The sequence below is a fragment of the Excalfactoria chinensis genome, chromosome 2 (genome assembly GCF_039878825.1).
Source record: "Excalfactoria chinensis isolate bCotChi1 chromosome 2, bCotChi1.hap2, whole genome shotgun sequence".
Taxonomy (NCBI): Eukaryota; Metazoa; Chordata; class Aves; order Galliformes; family Phasianidae; genus Excalfactoria; species Excalfactoria chinensis.
Genome location: NC_092826.1, coordinates 121971653 through 121991308, shown reverse-complemented (window position 1 = coordinate 121991308; position 19656 = coordinate 121971653). Strand labels below are relative to the sequence as shown.

Genomic DNA, 19656 nt, shown 5'->3' with positions numbered 1-19656 from the left:
GCTTTCAGCTTACTGCTTTTCCCATTTTCCCTTGGTGGGTTGGAGCTATTTTTAAACTCGGTATCTTTTAAATAATGCATAAGTTAACAATAGAGACTTATAGTACTGGAAAAAAAACACAAATGAGTTTAAAACAACCCAGAAAATCCTACCCTGACTGCTTCCAGGAGGGTCCCTGAGACGAACACAGTACATGTGTCTGTTCAGTTTCCAGACATCTTCTGCAAAATTCTATTTTTAGAGCAAATCTCCCGTCTTTGAACTGAGATCTTTCATTTACAAAGTGCCTTCCCAATCAAAACAACTGATTAAATACTATGATGAGAGAAGTACACCAGTCTGTAGGCCGTATGTTTTGATATAGCAGAGCCCAGCCTGGTTGTACTTTAGCATCTTTTTTTGTCAGGAGTGTCAGGAAAGCCCTTCTCTGAGAACTGTATGCATGAATGGTTTGACTGAACAGTGCAAGTGTTGCTTGCTGTGCATTTTCAAGCAGCATCAGGTACACAGTCTATGTGCTTGATGGCTATTGTATGCATTGGGAGCTTAGGCACTGTGGTTGATGTAAGCATGTGAAAATAAGTAAGACCTGAAGCCCTGGACAGTTGCCCCGGGAAAGCTGGTAGCAGGGATAGTTAAGCCTGTTTGCAGTGGCCACACTTTGTCTGCGAGGATGGCACGCATCCATGGTGTAGGAAGAAGGGAAAGCAGTGGCTGGGAATGTCGTCACTGCCAGAGCAATTTATCTGGCTCTGGTTGCTCTGAGAAAAAGGGCTGCAGGGATTGAGCTGCTGGGCAGATTAATTATCCTGGCAGCTCGCAGAATTTGTAACCTCTGTGGTCATGAGGACAGCGTAAGCAATAGAAGCCTTTGCTTTTGTGTGAACTGTGCCAGGAGGCAGGGAAAAGTAGAACTGATTTCAGTTCTTTCTTGTTTACCTCAAGTGGTCCTGCATCTGCGCTGGAAGAGCCAGCCTGGTCTGCCCAGCAGGGGCACACACAGGGAGCTTACAGATACTGAAATTAAAGACACTGAAATTAAGAATGTAGCAGGCGCTCTGGGTCAGCTGCTTTTCTCATATCATCTGTCTAGATCTACTTTTGCTAATGAGATCTCTAACTGAAGCAAAGGGAGAACATCTGTTTTCAGTGATCTTTTTGCCTTTATTTCCTAACATGTGAACTCTAATGATCCTAAAAGGGGAAAGGAGAGAGAAGCACAGAGTATTTAGGGGGCCGGTATCAATCATGTAATTTTATTCCTTTTCACTCGTGTCAAATGCTTTTATACCATCATGTAGGCAGTAATAAATATTCATGTGGGTGGAAAGATAGCACTTTTTTTTCCAAGTACGTTTGAAAGTAATTTTCAGTTTGGTTGTCTGAAAAATTACAGTTCTTTGCTGTTTTTCAGATGCGTTATTTTAATACTTTCTGAGATATTTTGGGTGTAATAGCTAATTGGAACTGCTTTACAATTGTAAGATCTCTCTCTCTCTCTCTGTCTTCTTTTTTTCCTGTCTTTCTTTTAATTTCAGGAATCTGTCATATAGAAGATGTTTGCTGTTGATTGTCTTTGGAAGAGAAGAGTTATTAACGTGTGCCTGTCACTGAGGCTTTAATGAATTACAGGGTTTAGAGAAATAAAAGGTCTACCAGTATGTTAGTTATAGCCCCAGAATTGATAAATATGAACAAAGAAAACCCATCAGCCTGATTACTATGACAGGAAGTAATTTTTAAGAATAACATTTGTAATACTTCCTTGTGTGAATGCATTGAAATGTTAGCTGTATTTTTGGATGGATGATTGCCAGCAGTGAAAATTTGTGATATCTTGTGAATTTACGAAGTGATGTGTGTAGCACGTGAAATTTTACAGGATTATTGGCCATGTCGTCAAGGGGAGAGCTCTGAATTTTAGGATGAATCTCAGGAGAGTTGCAGAACATAGCATTTGGTGATTAAGGGCTGTAGTCAAGCATATGTGAGCCAAGTACAGTGCCCTTTCTAGATGTGAAGATTCCTGGTTGAGAAGGGATTGATCTGTCTTCATCCTACAAACTATAGTTTTGTAGGACTGCACGTGTGCATCTCCTTCAAGTATTTGTCCACATATGCTACTGCATGTGCATTTCAGACAGTGAGTGTAGATGGGTTGTATATTTTATAATCCCACAGGGTGCACGTGTGTCATGTCATTCCTTCTGTTGCAAGCCTGAGGACATAAAAGGTGGTGCATGCTTCCTGCTGTGCCTCTCATTCAGCTTTGGCGGATTACCATGTTTTTGGATTCCCATATGGTCTGCAGCTGTTCCCAGAGTCTCTTCTTTCCCTCCCCTTTACTCCCTTATCTTGTGTTGGAGTCTTTCAGAGAGTTTCACCGTCCCTTTCTCCATCTTCCATGTTATTGCTGCTGATGAGGTGACACGCAATGTTCTGCTGGTCTCCATCATGTAGCCTGCATGCAGAAGTGACACTGCACTTCAGCTTTTTCAGGTTGCCTGGCTTCAAGTGGAGCACTGTGGTTGTTTAGGTGAACTGCATCTCAAGGTCAAACGTAATTTGTATGATTATATTTACTTTCTGACCCATGAAGATGCTTTAGACCGGACTCTAAGTTAACCTTGAGAACAAATCCTTGCCCTCACTGTCTAGTTCCGGAGTTCAGGTCCATGCTCAGAGAGTGTGTCTGTGGGATGTTTCCCAAGAAAGAAGACTGTCCCCAGGATCGTCAGGAAGGCTTTCTTCCCTTTTTGTTGCTTCCCCTTCTCTGTGATCTTGGAGGCTTATGGCAGAAGTGTCTGTTTTCAAGATGCTTCTCTCAAGGGCATGGCCTGAAGTTGATACAGATGGAAAATGTGCGTTTCAGCAGTCAACACTGTGGATGACTTTATGACCACACTTGAGTCAGTGCCTCATCCTTAATTAATATGCTACGATTGGCTTAGCATGGCATCCTGCACCTACTGCATCTGGCTTTTTTAATGGTACTGCCTTGCTTTGACTATCAAGTTGGGAGGATTTATTTCATACAGCCTTCCTGTATATGCTTAGACAAACTTTAAAAAGTTATTTTTTCTAATGTAGATTAAAATAAAACCTGCTGAGGGTATGTTTATTCTTTTAAATGGAAAACCTCTTAGTCCTTGAAGATCTTGGAGGTGCAAATCCTCTTCATAGCCCCAGCCAGTTCTGGTCAGGTCATGGCAGAAATCTTCTTCCATCTGTAAGACAAATGTTTAGAAGTCTCAGCAGTTTCCGTTGAAATTCTGTCTCATTGGTTTCGGAGCTGTGTGAACTGTGCTGTGAACTTCTAAAGTAGGCTTGCCCAATGATAACCTGTGTTCTTGTCAAAACTAAAATAAATAATGATGTAAAGATAAGATGGTTTTCCAAAATCTTACTCAACTTATCAGCTTTTCTGGAAAAAAAAAAACACAAAAGCAAATAACAAAAACCAAAACCAGCAAAGACTTTTGGGATTTGTTTTGGCCATAGTTTCATTTTTCCTGAGTAATAACAGAAAAGAAAACAAAAACATGTTCTAAAGTACTGTAAGAGTTTTCAAAGTCTTGCCTTAAAAATAACAAATCATAATTTAGAACATTTTAAGCAATTTTAATGTAGCAAATTAATATACCTGTGTGCTTCTTATTCTTTTTGTTGTTTTCTTTTCCTGAAAAAAATTACATTCCACATTTCATTCATTATCTGGCATGCTCCTACTACTCAGTCACTGACTTTTCTTTGGTTATAACGTAGGGTTCATCCCTGCATAGCTCTGAAAAACTTTGAGACAAGAGTGTTATTGTGCTTTTTGGAAGTGATATTTTGCCGGTCTGGGATAGTAACTTATAATTTTTTTCCATGTCCTTTTATAAACCCCTATCAATAGTTCTGCTAAAATATGTACTTGTATCCTGGGTAAATCGCTGGGGCTCAACTGGCCAAGTAGCAAAGAATAATTGCTTATTTTGATTGTTTTCCTATTCTTTACAACAAGTTGCTCATTCAGGCAAGATGAATAAGATTCTATTTTGGCGTGTTTCTCTTATTTAAGCATCTTTGAAGATTAAAAAAGAAATTGCTCGGGGAAGAAAACCCATTTGGAAAAAAATGTTAATGCGCTCACTTGTTTAACTAAGGGGTCTGGTATTTTTATGTTGAATTACTTCTAGTGAGTGGAAACTGTAGTGATAAAGGGTAAAATATGTGTGCAAATTACGGTAGGGCATGACAAGATGGTAACAAAGTAGAACTTTCTAAACATTCATCCCGTGGTCCTTTTTGTGTTTAAAATACATAGGGAAAATAATTGGAAGGATTCCAGGGATACAGAAATATTGTATTTAGAAATGCATAACCATAGCAACATAGTGCTGGCAAATGCCTTTAAATATTTGAACTGTGTTAAGGTAGAGGTGAGGAAGAGTGGTGATGAGACAGCCTAGGAAGCTTCCTTTGGCTTCAAGGTGTACTTGAGTGGTGGTGGGAAGAGGAGGAGGGAGTATGTTGGCCTCAGGAGCACCTGCCAAGTGCAAAGCACTGCTCCTAGCTTTTGAAACTTAGTCTGTCTGCACCTCTTGTCACCATTCAGAGGTGACAGTGTGATAGTGTAAACAATACCTAGTCTTTCCCGTGTTGTTTTTGTTGAGTGCCTGGCTGGGGTTCTGCCTTGCTACTGAAGGAGCAGTTCCTGTGCTCTTCTGCTCACGAGTCCTTTCAAGTAGCAAATCCCAGTTTACATTTCCATAATAAATGTCACCTTCCGTTTCATTTTCTGTGAATGAGAATAAAGCACATGTGATTCAGGCATGCACACCTATCCATGATCATAGACACATTCTTGTAATCTGAAATCTGACATTCCTGGTTGTCTCAGCTCAGAGGGTTCACTTCATTCAGAGACCAATGTTGCTTTTTTAAGAAGTGTAATTTCTAGCAGCTTACAGTACCTGGAATAGCACTTCTTCAGTTCCTGCTTTTCAATTACCTTATTCTAAGATGAAAACATTTCCTCTCTTCACCTTGCCCTTAATGTGTGCTTTCTGGTGATATTATATATTAATTCTGCAAATGCATTATTTAACTAAAGAGCATTTTAGGCTACAAGCTGTTAAAAAGCAAAATAGTGTATCAAAGGCTGCTTGAGTTATGGAAGGATGCATTTAATCTTATTTTCAGTTTGCTTAAGTAAACATTAATTTTCTACTATCTCGAGATATGGATTAAGTCTTTAATGAGAATGTATCATTGCATTTCAGGAGTTTTCTGGTGCTTGTGATGCTAAATTGAATTCTGTTTAATGTGGTTTGAAACCAAGTGTTTCAATACAAAATATAAAAACATTTGGATAGTTTCTGTTATTCTGTGTTATTCCTGACTTCCACAGTGAAAAGCTGTAGTCCGTATTGTACCTACATGAAATGACCTTTGCATATGCTGCAACTATCCGTTAGAAATTAGTATTTATCCCAGAGACTGTGTACCTCAATGAAGAGAAGGTCGGTTGTGTTCAGAGAAGGGCTGTGCTCTGTTAAACTTTGTTTCCCTTTAAAATATTTTATAAGAAAGTGTAAAATAGGTCAGCAGGTTTCAATGACGACAGACACTTCTAATGCAGAAGTGGTCTTTTCTCTGCTCTTATAACCCAAAATACTCAGCTGTTGTGCAAAGCCTGAACTTCCTTTACAGAAATAGTACAGATGTTGGAAGAGCTGGAATCCACTTGTTCTGCAGCATCACTTATCTGCTGTTTGCGTGTAACTACATAATCTCACTAAGTGAGTTCCCTTGAAACTTGGGTGTCTTTCTACGGTGCCTATCTGCATAGTTATTCTCTTGTTTTGAATGTTTTCATTCTCATGCATTTTTCTCCCCAGCTCCCTATCTCAAATGCTTGAACTGTATTCTGTTGTTTAAACAGGAACAGGCTGATTTTTAAAAGTGCTATGTATTAATGCCCTCTGCTTTTTTCATAAATATTGACTCAAAAAACATCATGTGGAGGTTCTGGGGAGAAAATGTCAATCTGGGAGCAAAGAGGAAAAATAACGGGCAGTAGGTCCAGGAGACCTGCTTTGATTTAAAGCGAAGCCTGTTATATCTCAAATATACAGACATTTTCCAGTTAGTTTCTTCCTTGCTTCCTTTGGTCCAATGAATCCATTGTACAGCAGAGTGGAAATGATGGAATTGTTGATGCCAACCCCAGAATAGTCTGAAGAGCAGTGATGAGTGCACACTTATTATAGAAACAAGCAAATCAGGGCTGCGGATTGGAATATGAAGGGCTATGTAAGTCTTTCACTATATGTTTTGTACATTTCTGATTAAGGTTTCAGTTTGGAAAAGTTATGGGACTTTTTAAAATAAGATACCTGTTGAAAAATTCCCATGTAGCACTGTGAAAGTTCATATTTGTAAGGCATCTGAGGGGTCTCTGACGTCTTGTTTGTTCTTGTGGTCTACTTCTCTGGATACTATGGAGCAGAGTTATATGCATCTCCACACAACACTGGTCTGTAAGGAAAACAAATGTAAAGGGAAAATTTCTAGTTAAGGCTTTCCTTAAATTCAGGCACTTTACTTTTGAATTGTGTTTTTTATAAAGCAATAAATGGTTCTAATTACATCAGTCAGTGTTAAGATTGCATCACCTCTCCCCAAACACTGCTAGCTGTGTTCAGAACCAATTAGCCTGTAAGGAAATCATCACTGTACGTGTCTTTGTGATTTAAGAAACAGCTGTATTTATTTTGGTAACTTTCATTTTAATACTCCAAATATTAAGATGGAATGCTGAGGATTTCAGTGATCTCAGCAATCTTTAGCAGATGCACTGAAACTATTCCTGTGAAGAAAACATTACAGGATTGATTCATTGCTAGTATCTCTGTAAATATGACCGTCTGTTTGTGTGAGAGAAAGAGAAGCCTATGATAGATATGCATATAACCCTGTAACTCTTATAACTTAATAACCATGAGCATCCTTGGAGGTTGACTTGCTGTAAATTTAGCTCAGTAGAATGTGGAGCTTTTGGAAAGCTTTTCTTGTCCTGCAAACCACATGAGCCTCCCCGATGCCTGCACACTGTGGAACTTGCGTCTTCAATTCAGATTTCATTGTAAGTAACACATGACATGTTAGAAGGCTTATTTTTAGAAACATAAATTATTTAAAGAATTGAGCAAGATTCTAGAAATACATAGTAAGGAGGATAATAATGATATCCTTATACATTTTTGTGCTGAAGAGAAGAATGCAATATTGCATGTATTTTCATCAGTGTGAGACTTAATTGCAGACAGTTCTGCTGTTTACTTAAATTAGTGTTTGCAAAACTGTGCATGCAGTTGCTTAAAAACTGATGAGCACTGCTGTAAGAGGCTCTTGAGCTCTGCACTGAGGCCCTGGTTTGTCCTCTCAGGGACGTTCCACACCTGGCTGTGGGCACAGTGAATGCAGGTGCTGAACCAGGAGAACAATCTCCCAGGACCTCTGCAGTTTTGGGCTCCTGCAGAGGTGATTGGGGTGGGAGGTTGCAGGGCCATACTTTTCCCAGGGGATCAACTCTCTCTCTCTACATACTGTGCAAAGACAGTGCCACAGGGAACAGACTCCTGGTCCTGCTCACAATTTCCGTGTGGCTCAGCAGTGTGAAGGAGTGTCGTAGGATGATGTGGTGGATTTCTCTGTCTCTTTAAAATGTCCATCCTCACCCTTGCTCAGCTGCAGAGGTTTCTCTAGGACACCAGGTTAGCTGAGGCTGAGGAGCTGGGGTGGATATCTTGTTAAAACAATGTCAGCACATTGCTGAGATGCCAAGCAAAGATGACAAGAGATATGAAAGTAGTTTTCTTGTAGAATTGCTTGGTCACATTCAAACTCATCATTCACTGGAGCAGAACTTTAATTATAAGCAGCTCCATGCTCAGATGCAGACCACAGCTCAAGCCACCTGCACATGACTGTAGCCCTGGATGGCCAAGTGGCTCTACAGGCTTTGCAGGCCCCATTGGCCTGCTGTGCTTTGCTTCTGATTTCTCGATGTATGACTTACCCTTGCATGTGCAACCTGTGCTTGGTGAAAAGAAAGAAGTCCAAAAGGGACAGTGGCATCTGGAGTGCTGCTGAGCTCTATATTCCCCATCTCTTTGCTACTTTTTGCAGACAGAGGCCTTGTGGTGAGGTGCTGCAGGAGGAGGAGCCATGTGGGGGGTCTTAGTCAAAGGCTGTGGCAGAATTAATTGTATTGTTGCACTTTAGGGCAGGTTTTTTGTTCACTCATGGCTCTTTACTGCACTGCATTTTAATTGCTGGTTTGCATCTTTAGACAGTTTTTTATGACAGGGATCTGGCTTTATGAAAATTAACTTACTTCGTCATCTCAGTTACATTCAGCTGCTTAGAGAAATGTTGACTTGGATGAAAACAAGGTGTATGGCAGAGCTGCCGAATATATTCCTGCTTACTTACGTGTCTGATAGAATTGCTTTCATAGTTACGTCTTTTAATTCTTCCTGCAAGATGTGCTTTGCTGCACCACATTCCGAACTGCTTGATGCCATAGTTGCCAAATTCCAGAGAACAACGTTTTCAAGTCTTCTAGAGCTAACATGGCAGGTGCTCAGCCTGACCTGCAGAAAACAAGATAATCCTGTAAAAAAAATCCTGAAAGGGGTAAGTAACCTTTCAGTGAGGAAGTTAGTCCTTTCAGAGGTGATAACTGGAGTTGGTGGGATTAAGTATGAAACATACCTTTTTGTTCTGAGAAGAACACTTGCTGCTATCTTAGAAAGCCATCCTGATTTTATAAATGGGTATATAAGGCACGTATGAGAGGCTACAGGAAAAGACATGGTCATTAGGTCATAAGGATCTGTATTATGACAAAAGGAAGATTATGAATCTTTGGCAGCATTAAGTCCACTTCACAGAGGTCAGTAAGCAAACACTCTGGAGGTGTCAGGGTGATATTTCAGTTTAAGACTGCTTGGGAAGAATGCTTCTTGGGCCAAAGAGCAGAACGCACTGACTCTGCAGCCTTCCAGCTAAGGGTACGTTCCTTCTGCTGCTCAGGTGGGAGAATGAAATGTTGCAGGTGGTTTATTGTTGAGCATGGCTGAATAAAGTATGTCCAATTCTGAAAATGTATGTTAAGACATTAGACACATCAGTGAGCATGGTGGAGAAAGCAATTTGGTTTGTGTTCTGAGTCAAGAGAGGTAGCTTGCAATCTGCTATTTTCTAATTGTAAGAAACTCTAAGCAGAGAATTTTGCAAACAAGGCAGTGGATTGGTTTTGATTTAGGACAGGATAGAAATGGAAGATCAGAATATAAGGACAGAAAAAGGAAGGATAGAAATAAAGGATTCCAGAAGACGAAGGAGCAAGAGTTGACAAATAAGCGAATTTGGATGTGTCATGCATAGCATATTGTTGACAAATGCCTCCCAGGCATGTCAAATATGTACAGTATACATTTATATGGATATGTAGCTTATAGAGGATCTCTTTCTCTCATATATGCATATGTACATAGGGAATGCATTGTAGCAGCAGAGCATCAGTCAAATGAGAATTTCATTTAATATGAATGAACCAGCTGCAAAGCTTAAGGTTTTGTTTATAACTTTTTTACCAATCCATGCACCAGAGGAGGCGGCTAGCAGAGAGCTGCTGACTGCTGGTGCTCTGTGCAGCTGTTGTGGGGTATGCAATGTGAATATGAACCATCTATTTAAAAGCAATCTTGTGCTGATATGTGGAAAATCATTTGCATCAAATAAGCACAAATGTATTTTTCTGAGTTTCAATAAATGTCCTTGGATAGAAAGGTAATTTTAAAATACCAAGTTAATGAATTCATTTTATCTTAAGGTACCAGTGACAGCAGTTAAGCACAGAAGAAATGAAACTACGTCATACCAATGCCCATCTGTCCCGGTATTGGCGATGAAAGATGCTGTGAGAGATCACATGGGCTCTGAAACATTCTGGGTCCATTCCACTGCCACCTCCCAACATTCATGGCATTAAGGATGCCAGGAGGCACATTGCTGCCTCTTAGTATCTGTTTATGAGCCTGTTACCAGTGGCTGTCTCTATTCCCTTTTCTGTTTCTGAAGTACCTTTGGGTACTGTCTGCCTTAGCAAGCTCCTGCAGAAACGTGTTGCAAAGGTTGGCAACATGTTTTGTGACATAATACTACCTCCATTTTAAATTAAACTACTAGTTTTTTTCAGGTCTTTCCTTGATCTAGTGATGCAGAATTAGGTGAATAACAACTTCAGTTTTCTCTATGATTCACATTATATTACCTACCTGTATCTTATCTCCCCCTCCACTTTATCTTCTCTTATCCAAACTGAAGTACCTTTTATGCTTAGAGAGGATGATTTACCAGTAGGTAACACACAGGGAGGCCAAGTATCCTGCTGGGTCATTATTAATGCCAGAGACGTCTGGCAAACCAGACAGATTCTACTTGGAACAGTATTAGCAAATGTCTTTTTGTCTCTGTGAAGCTAGCTGTCCTCCTGCATTGTACATGGCAAATGAAGATTGATGACTGTAAGTTTGGGGAGCTGTGATAATTCCTTGGATGGTGGTTAAGTGATTGGTGTTGTCTCAGCATCTGGCTCCTGAGGATTCAATGGTGAAGGGTCTCTCGTCTTCCCAGTCTTCATTCATTTTTATGATGAGTGATGAATTTTATTCCACAAAGCTCTGTGTCATTTGTCATCTGTGGATGTTCTGTGAGATTTTCCTGGTAACACAGGCTGCTTCTTCAAGAGACTGCTTTCACCACCTCTCCTTACTGTGCATTTTGGATTTGTTTTGCATTATTTTAGACTACAGCTCTGCGTCACCCACAAATGTGGCTGAGACTTTTGATTTCTAATCCAGAATGTGCTTTCTTTATTAGAGCAGTTACAGTGATAGAGCAGGTATCTTTAATTTTAGTTTCATGTTCTGGAATTTGGCTGCCATTCTAGGTATTTTTCACATCATGACTCATTCTTCCTTAGCCCTTATGCCAACAACAAGCTTTTTTCTTAATGTTTTTTCTTATTGTAGTTTCAAACCTATTTTCCACCTTTCTGAAGTTATAGCGGATTGTCTCCATCACAGTAATATTTATAAGCTAATTAAGTCCTAGTTTTAAGGTTTATGGTCTTTTCAATTAAAGCTGTTTTCAGCTTTCACCCTCTTCTAGGGTTCACTCAGACTTGTTCTGTGAACAAAAGTAGAAGTAGTGGTAACCATTTTTTCTTCCGAGCTTCTTTCTGAAGTATTTCAGATACCTGCACAGTTGATGCTTTTATTTAACAATGAAAAGAAACATCTCAACAATTTTTCAATTACTGTTTGCTAATACTCTCTAATTATATGAAAATATGCACAGTTCAGAAGAAGCTGTTCTTGCTGATTACTACATAAACATTTCTTGGAGCATGAGTGATATTTCAAATTTCAGGATAAAATGCAAGTTATAAGAGCAGGAGCAGGTAATCACAAGCTTAAGGGGGCAATTTTCCCAAGTGCTTATGGAAAAATGACAGCACAGCAGGGGCACATTTTGCTGTCAAGAAGGATGCACATTTTAGGATGGATGCGTTCATTGTTAGTGCCAAACTATAAATGTAGCCTCAAGAGATGCTGACTCCTGGACTGGTCTTCTTTGGCATCATGCAGAAGTGGGAAGCAGCAGCATAGAAATGCTGCTGGGTAGCACAGGGTGATGGGCTGGGGAACAGAAGCATGGGCAAGGAGAGGGGACCTGAGGACAGAGGAGGTGAGTACGATGGTGAGAAGTATGGATTGAAATAATAGAAATGAATGGGACCATCACTCATCATTTTCCCACATCATTTGACCCATTTTGTGGAGCTGGGGGTGGTTTTGTTGGTGGGGGTATTTTTTTTTTTTTTTATTATTATTTTTAAAATAATATTAACATTAGTAATTTGATCACATTTAAACTGCAATTAAAAATGGACTTTGTTAGTGGATTCAGAGCTGCTTTGGGTTGTGTTATTGTTCTACTTTTGTTTGGGCACAGGGCTGTATTCAGATTTCACTAAAATATAGTGAAAAGAAATATGTGGTGAAATATTGTGGGTCAAGAAATGATTATTCTCTTCCAAACTGCAGAACTTAAGTATAAACTCTTTTTCCCTTGGAAAGCATAAGCCATATCTGTTCATCATCATGTACCACATTATACAGTAAGAAAGTTCTGATCATAGAATCATAGAATGGTTTGGGTTGGGAGTGACCTTTAAGATCATTGAGTTCCAATCCCCTGCTATAGGAAGGGTCACCTCCCTCTAGACCAGGCTGCTCACAGCCCCATGCAGCCTGGTCTTGAATGCTTCCATGGAGGGAGCACCCACAACCTCTTTGAGCAACCTGCTCTGGTGTCTCACCACCCTCACGGTAAAGAATTTCTTTCTAATATCTAGTCTAAATCTACCGTCTTTCAGTTTAAAGCCATTTCCCCTCCTCCTGCTGCTACATGTCCCTATAAAGAATCCCTCCCCAGCTTTCCTGCTGGCCCCCTTTAGGTACTGGGAAGGAGATCCAGACTTAGAACTGAAAAGATTGAAAAGGACAGGCCAAAAAGTCCATGATGTGTTAACTGTAAATGGACAGTGGCACCACAGAATGCACACTGGCATTGCCAGCTGAATATATTAACAGCCTACGTGCACAAGGCTTGCCCAGCTGCAGGGTATGGCCACACCAGCCTGAGCTTTGGAACTACCACTTCTGCTTTCCAGTTTTAATTTGCAACTTTTGTTGTATCCTCTCTCCCTCTTTAAGCTAGAAATGGGAAACACATGCATAATAGAAAGCTATTGAAACTAATAAGCAAGAATGTCTTTCACTTGCTTAAATCTTTTCCCAACAAGAAATGAAGTAAAGCAGAGCTATGCTGTTCCTAAGCCAGAACATGTTATCTGGCTGTAGAGCTTCATGTCTGATGCTGGTGGTGGAGGCTCAGGGCTGGAGGCTTGCTCTGCAGTTTGGTGTTTCCAGTAGGATTCAGGGCAGCACTACGGTGTCCCACAGGCAAATTGGCTGTTAAAGGATAAAGGCACTAAGTATTTTAAGTCAACTGGAATTAGAGATATTTGAAGTCCTGGAGAGGAAAAATTTGAGCAAACGTTATTATTTGGAAGAAACTTCATCAGATGTTCTTGCTTTGTATCGTTGTTACTGAAATGTGAATTTAAGCTCCAGGAAAGGTCTGAGGTTGGCTACAACTCAGCATTTGTGTAAATCCCTTGAGGACTCAACCTATTTATAAGTCTGTAATTTCTTTTTGGGTAAAGTCTTTAATAGTCCATAGGAGTGGAAACATTACAAAATAATTGCTTTCTTCTTTCTCCCATTCTTGTTAGCAGTAGAAAGAGCAGAAAAGCACAGTGAGGATATTTAAAAAAAGAGAAGCTTCAACAACCAGCAGTGATTTTCTTCATTGTTTTTTTTCCTTCCACCTGGTAGGCAGTGTGAAAACCAATGCTCTATCAAAGAGAAACCAGTGTGTTTTGATGCGCATTTGGTTAAATTAGCAGATCCAGTGATTAAATTAACTATCCATATGGAAAGAAATTCAGCAATTCTTTCAAAGGGAAAGATAAAAGTTTTAAGGCCTTGGCTATTAAAGCAGATTTATTCATTGAATAAGTAGGTAGCCAGTGCCCCTTGAAGAGATTGTGTGCAAGCAGAGAAAAGGTGTCTGGATAGTCATGAGGGAGAATTAATGTCAGTAACAGAAATCTGCTGGCTAAGTGGCCTTCTGGAGTTTATTATACTATACTGTTTTTGTTAGCTTGTGGCTGATATTAGATCTGTTTTAGCACTATAGTGTAATGCAAGGTAATGCAAATAGTCCCTTTAAATGAGTGGCAGAAACATCCCTTTTGCTCCCCCTCATCTGGTTTTTTGCTTTCTTGATTCACGATAATCCACCTGCCTTTTCTTCCTGGCATACAATCTAGGCTGCTGTAGAGAACTACTTCCCATAGCCATTCCTTACACACCTATGAGTGTTTCCCTTCTTTTACAACATGATTCCCTCTCTTTTCCTTTTCTTTTTTTTTTTTTTTTTTTTCCTTTTCTTTTTTTTTCTTTTTTTCTTTTTGGTTGTATAAATTCCTCTTATAAACTGATTTATAATTCAGACCTTTCCAATTTACTTAGTAAAGAATCTACACCATCAGAGAAAAATATTTTATTTGAGAAATTTCCATATCCTCTTGTCTTCAGTACCCAGCAGCGCCCATTGTTTTTACTACAGCCCTTTTGAGCAGCAGGCTCCCTTCTCACAACTTGCAGCTGCAACTGTTAGCTTTAATTGTGGAGTTGGTACAGTATCTTATTAATGTCTCCATCATTTCCCATTGTTTTCTCCTGAATGTCTTCATGTACTTGTCAACACTTTCCTACTGGAGCAGAGAGGAGCTTGCAGAGAGGATTTTTTGTTGTTATTCTGGTCTTTTGTGTATGAGGTGAACTGATACAGTTGGACTTTGGCTTCAAAAATGGATGCTGCTGTAAGCAAATCCAGATACATGACCTCTGTTTTGTATGTTTAAAAAATAATTGAATTGTAAAGGCAAAGTTGCTATTACTATCATAACTTTGTTTTCCCTTTTAAAAGGCATAATTCACACGTTTTTTTTCCTGTGAAATGCTTTATTTTTATACTTTAATGTATGCAGGTTTTACCATTCATTTTCAGTGTCTCAGCAAATGCTTCTGAAAGTCAAATTCCATGTATTTTCTTTGTAGATTTTTTTTTCCTTAATATTCTACATTCTTGATATTTCTAGGATTTATTTTCACAGTCTGTAGCTTCCGTGCATGTAGATTTTCTTTACAGCTAATACCAAGACAAATACTTAAATTGACAGAGGTGGCTTTCAGGATAGATTGGCAGGCATGTGGAACTATTCAAATTTCATCTCTACCATAGGAAGGAGCTGGATGATTATATTGAAATACACATTATTTTATTGCTGAATGCTCAGTGTTTTATTTTAATAAATAATTATTTCACTAGAGCTCTGTTTATTTTGAAGTAGTGGATTTTACTAAAATTATGCACTTAAATGCTTCTCTGTTAGAAAGACAAATCATTACTGCACACTGAGGTGATTTCATGAAAGAAACATATCTTTTGGTCTAAGTTTCCAAGATTGTGTATAATCATTAGATTGTATCTTAGTTTGCAATAGCACAGATTGCATTACTGAATCTATGAGTATTGTGCTCTTTCATGATGATTTCAGTGCAGTGAGTCATAATAATAATAATGTGTTGGGTTTTTTTTTACTAATAATATATTTCTGGATCCATTCTGCGTGCTGTGTTTTTTAGGGTATGCTTTAAAAACGTGCTAAATTTCAGACCTGTCATTTGTTTGTAGGCTCTGGGCTTGGTCCCCTGGAGCTGTGTAGGCTGAAATGATGGCATTTCCCTTCCATCATGGTTCATTTCAGGAATCAAGACAAGCATCATGAACCTTTCTCTTCTTTTACTTCTGTTCCAAAATAGATAAGCAGGTGGATGAAATGGATGGACCCTTCTAGGAGTCATGCTCCTAAACATAAGGGATCTAGAAACATCCATCCAGGATGTGGTGGCTGGGAGAAGAGCCCTGACCGCTGATGACCCTGGTGCTGGGTGCTGGGGGACCCTGCAAAGCCCTGAAGATAAACTGGGCCCTGCTGGGGCAGGGCAGCACAGCTCAGGATGGGAGAGCACTTGGCCCTCTTGTTGGCACAGGCCTCAGGCAATTGCTGAAATGAGAAGCATAAATGAACAGCGTGTGTGAAGCTTCCCCGGAAAACTTTTCCAAGACTCAAAGACTTTCCAAGTCTCCCATTCAGAAATTTGTTAGCATCCCTCTTTTTGCTGCTTGTGTTGCTTGTACTCAGATACAAATATAAAGCCTTTATTTTAGCAGCCAGTCTCCATTTACTCATTTACAGTCGATGTTTATTTGAGGTTGTAGCAGCATTTTCTACAGCTTAAATTTGTACACACTGGTGTACAAATCCTGGTGCATTTGAATCCCCATACAACCCAAATGTTTTACAATAACTCAGGAGCTTTCCATTCCCTGTTATCTCATGGACCTTTATTTGCTTCCAGGTAATGGAACTTTCTGACAAGTATCTGCCCAGAGCTTTTGAGAAGAGATCTCCCTTGGTCAGTGTTATTAATCTTACCTCAATTTGGCTAGAAATAAGTCTTCTTTCATGCATTCTGGGATGACAGGTGTGTTTTTCAGGAAGACACCCTATTGATCTGGCAAATCTTTTTGCCAAGGCAAGTGCAGTCATGGCTCTTCTCCTTTACAAACCAGGTCCTCCAAATCAATGTTCAAGAAATTCCCTCTAGCCCATAAGTGCATGAATTTGCTGTTTATACAATTGAATTTTATTCTACTTGTAATATCCAGTCTTGAACACCATCCAGCTCTTTCCTGGGGGAATTTTTTTCAGTTGTCTTCTTTCCAACTTAGCATTATCAACATATTTCCTTAGAGCGCTCCAGGTTTTTGTGCCTGGGCTGTTAATGAAAATGTTGGGTTGGCAGTTTGTAGGGCTGATATGAAAGGATCTATACTTCAACCTTCTACCACTTGGGACTTGGTCTGGGCAGTCACCATTGCCTGTGTGAGCAAAACGTCTATGGCCTGACTGCCTGCTTTGCCAGGCTGAAGTTCTGGGAAGCTGAGTGGCTGCTGGGCACTGCACAGCCCTGGTAACACCCATCACCCTCTGCCCTCACCTCTCCTGTATCCTTGCTGTCCTTCAGCAACAGCATTCTGCAAAACCCAAGGGCTGTCAGGGTTTCCCAACTCCTCAAGTCTTGGCTCTGCTGCTCTGTGCCACTTCCTGCCATCCTTCCCCTTTCACACTCCTGGTGTTTTTTTGTTGGAAGGAGCAACATGCAAATTTGCTTCTTCTGCAGAGGAGGCGGTTTGTGCTCGTCATATCATGTCACATAGGTCTGCAGGCCTGTTGATGCGCTTTCTTCACCAGGACTTCATCTTCGCCAGTTCAGTCACCTCTTACGTGGAACAACATCAAATCTTCACGTAAACTTTATCCGGGTGAAATTCTGGAATTTCTGAAAGTGTTCAATGAATTTCCTGGTGGAGAAGGTGTTATTTTGCCTAGAAAATAGGCCTAGAAAATGAGGGCCTAACTGGTTTAGCATGAAATGTCATAGTGTGCATTTTGCTTATATGTGTTTGCCTCAGATTGAAATACTTGTTAGTGTTTGTTCAAAAGCTCTATCGAATTTTAAGGCTGGGTTTGCTGTTTTACAGCTCATTTTCCTCTGATGCCATGAGAGCCCCAGGGTTCACAGAGAGGGCACACAGGACCAGTTCCTGCACAGGTCTGCCCATGGCCTAAGGATGGCTTGGCTCTAACCATCCACCTTCATAAGCTGTCAGCTTGTTCTTGTGGCTGGTGGCTTCATCTGCCCATGTAGAACAGTGTCGTGAATACACTTGTAGGACACATTTTGGTATTACTGGGACATTTCATTACTATGCTGTTGTGTCCAGCTGCTGGAGGCAGCTGCCACGTTCACTTCAGCCTGCTGTTAGTAGTGCCTCTGACTGGTTTTCTCACTCTTCTGTGGTTGCTTTTTTTTCCTTCTTCCCGCCCCCCAATTTCCATACTGTGCTCTTCAAAAAGCAAGCAGAAAAATCTCTTCAATTAAAACTGTTATCAGTAGATGGTTTTGAACATTCAATAAAGAAAAAGCTTGTTTTCTTACCTTCTGACATTAAAAACCACTGTATCCCATGCACTGTGTAGCTCCATTGGAGGTGGTTGTTTCTGTGATTTTTATGAACGTTTTAGGAGGAGTATCCTGCAGTTTTTGCCCTTTTCAAATGTAAATGTTTAATCATTGCTTGCTGAGAGAGCATGCAAGAACACATGCATGAGGTTTATGGCTCTTTTTTCTTATTCTTGCAGTGATCTTCTGTCTTCTGAATACCTTGAGAGGCATATCGAGCAAGGTGGAAAGGCAGTGGAAGTTAAAGTAAGAGTCCCCTTTTTATGCTTTGCCTTTTTCAATTTGCTTTGTTTTTGATGTTAATGAAAACTCATTTTCTTAAAGGGAGAGATATCTGATTTTTGAGGCAGTTTACTCTTCTGAAGCATGAATGTTTTATGTCTTCTAAGTTTTCACCTTGCTTATGTATGAAAAATATAGTACATTAATGTTTATATTGGAATGGTATCCATGAAAAATGTGTATTTAGTTGTTGTTTCTGCTAGTAAATGTAATTTATTTCTGCTAGTAAATGTAATTTATTTCTAGTGACTGTTGAAGAAAATCCATCTTATTTGGTAGCTAGCATTTCCCTGTTGTACTAATGGAAAACTCAAGTTTGTTGTTTATAATGACCTTCTTCGTAAGTTTCAGAGTAGCAAGATTTACTGTATAGTATTTTCAAATACTTAGTCACTGTCTGAAGTCTGGGGTTTCTTTCTCTGGACATTTGTAGACACAGTGGCTACAAGGTCCTCTTTAATGCAGTACTCATTTAAAGCAGGTTCTACCGCCTTTGCAGGAGTGCTTCTGTTATTTGTGCATGGCATGGGAGAATTTTCCTGAAGACCTCCTGGTTGTTATGATGGTATTGTGGAGAAGAAAAATATGAAATTACTGCAGATTACATAAAATGTGCATGAAAGTAATACATTATGCATAATTGAAGCTCTTTAAATTTGCTTATTAAGTCAAATTTTGCTCTTAGTTTACATTTAATTTAAAAGGCTTTGTTTTTACTAAATCCGAGATCATCTAAGTACCCTGAAAGGAATAAGTTAACCTTATAATGTGAAAGCAAAAGCGAAAATGGACAGAGCAATATTTTAGCCTCTGAGCATCTCAAGATTTGTTTCCTTTGGTTCATCCCTTTGTGGAGTTTGTAAGCTTGAAATCTACTTTCACATTGCATTCAGATAATAGCCTGAATATATTTTCAGGCTGAGGCACGTGCATACGTGCTCCATTAACTCATAAAACTAATTTCTTAGCTGTGCTCAGCAATCAAGAAGCCTCAACTCAAATTCAGAGTATGAGTCAAAACAGGAATGAAGGTAATAGCTGATGCTAATGTGGAAGTTAGCAAAACTATACTTTCAGAGTACCATCACTGAATTAGGACAAATCTGTTTCTGAGATTCAAGCAGGGAAATATTTGAAATCAGTGGCTCCTCTCATGCAAATACCATTTATTTGCATGGGGAAGAGAAAGCAGAGTCGGCCCTTTCTGCGAAAGGTCATGAAAGTTTTCTGGGCAAACCACCTCCCAGCCTCCATGGTCCCAGGGATCATCTCCCCTTCAGTCAACCTTAGGGCAGGGTCACTGCCTAACGTCAGCAAAGGCTCTCCACTGCTTCACTCAGTGCTATCAAACCTTCTTTAGAGAACTGACATCGTTGGCACCTTTGGCCTTTGCACCCAAGCTTGTCTGAACTGTGAAAAAGGCTTACAGAGTTGTTTTACTTTTCTCTGCAGTGGAGAGTCATTTCCTCTGAGATGATAAGTTCCCCCTCTGCTCTTCTTTGTTCCTCGTGCTCTGTGGGCAGGGACA

At 39.8% G+C, this 19656-nt stretch overlaps 1 protein-coding gene across 7 annotated transcripts in view; it reads left to right on the top strand.

The window, feature by feature from the left end:
- ADAM22 (ADAM metallopeptidase domain 22) overlaps positions 1–19656 on the top strand; it is a 123616-nt gene that overhangs the window by 36348 nt on the left and 67612 nt on the right. For all 7 annotated transcript variants that reach the window (XM_072329029.1, XM_072329026.1, XM_072329023.1 and 4 more), the window contains exon 4: positions 18026–18092. In XM_072329029.1, coding sequence (XP_072185130.1) covers positions 18026–18092 — 67 coding nt within the window. The remainder of the gene's footprint in view (positions 1–18025; positions 18093–19656) is intronic.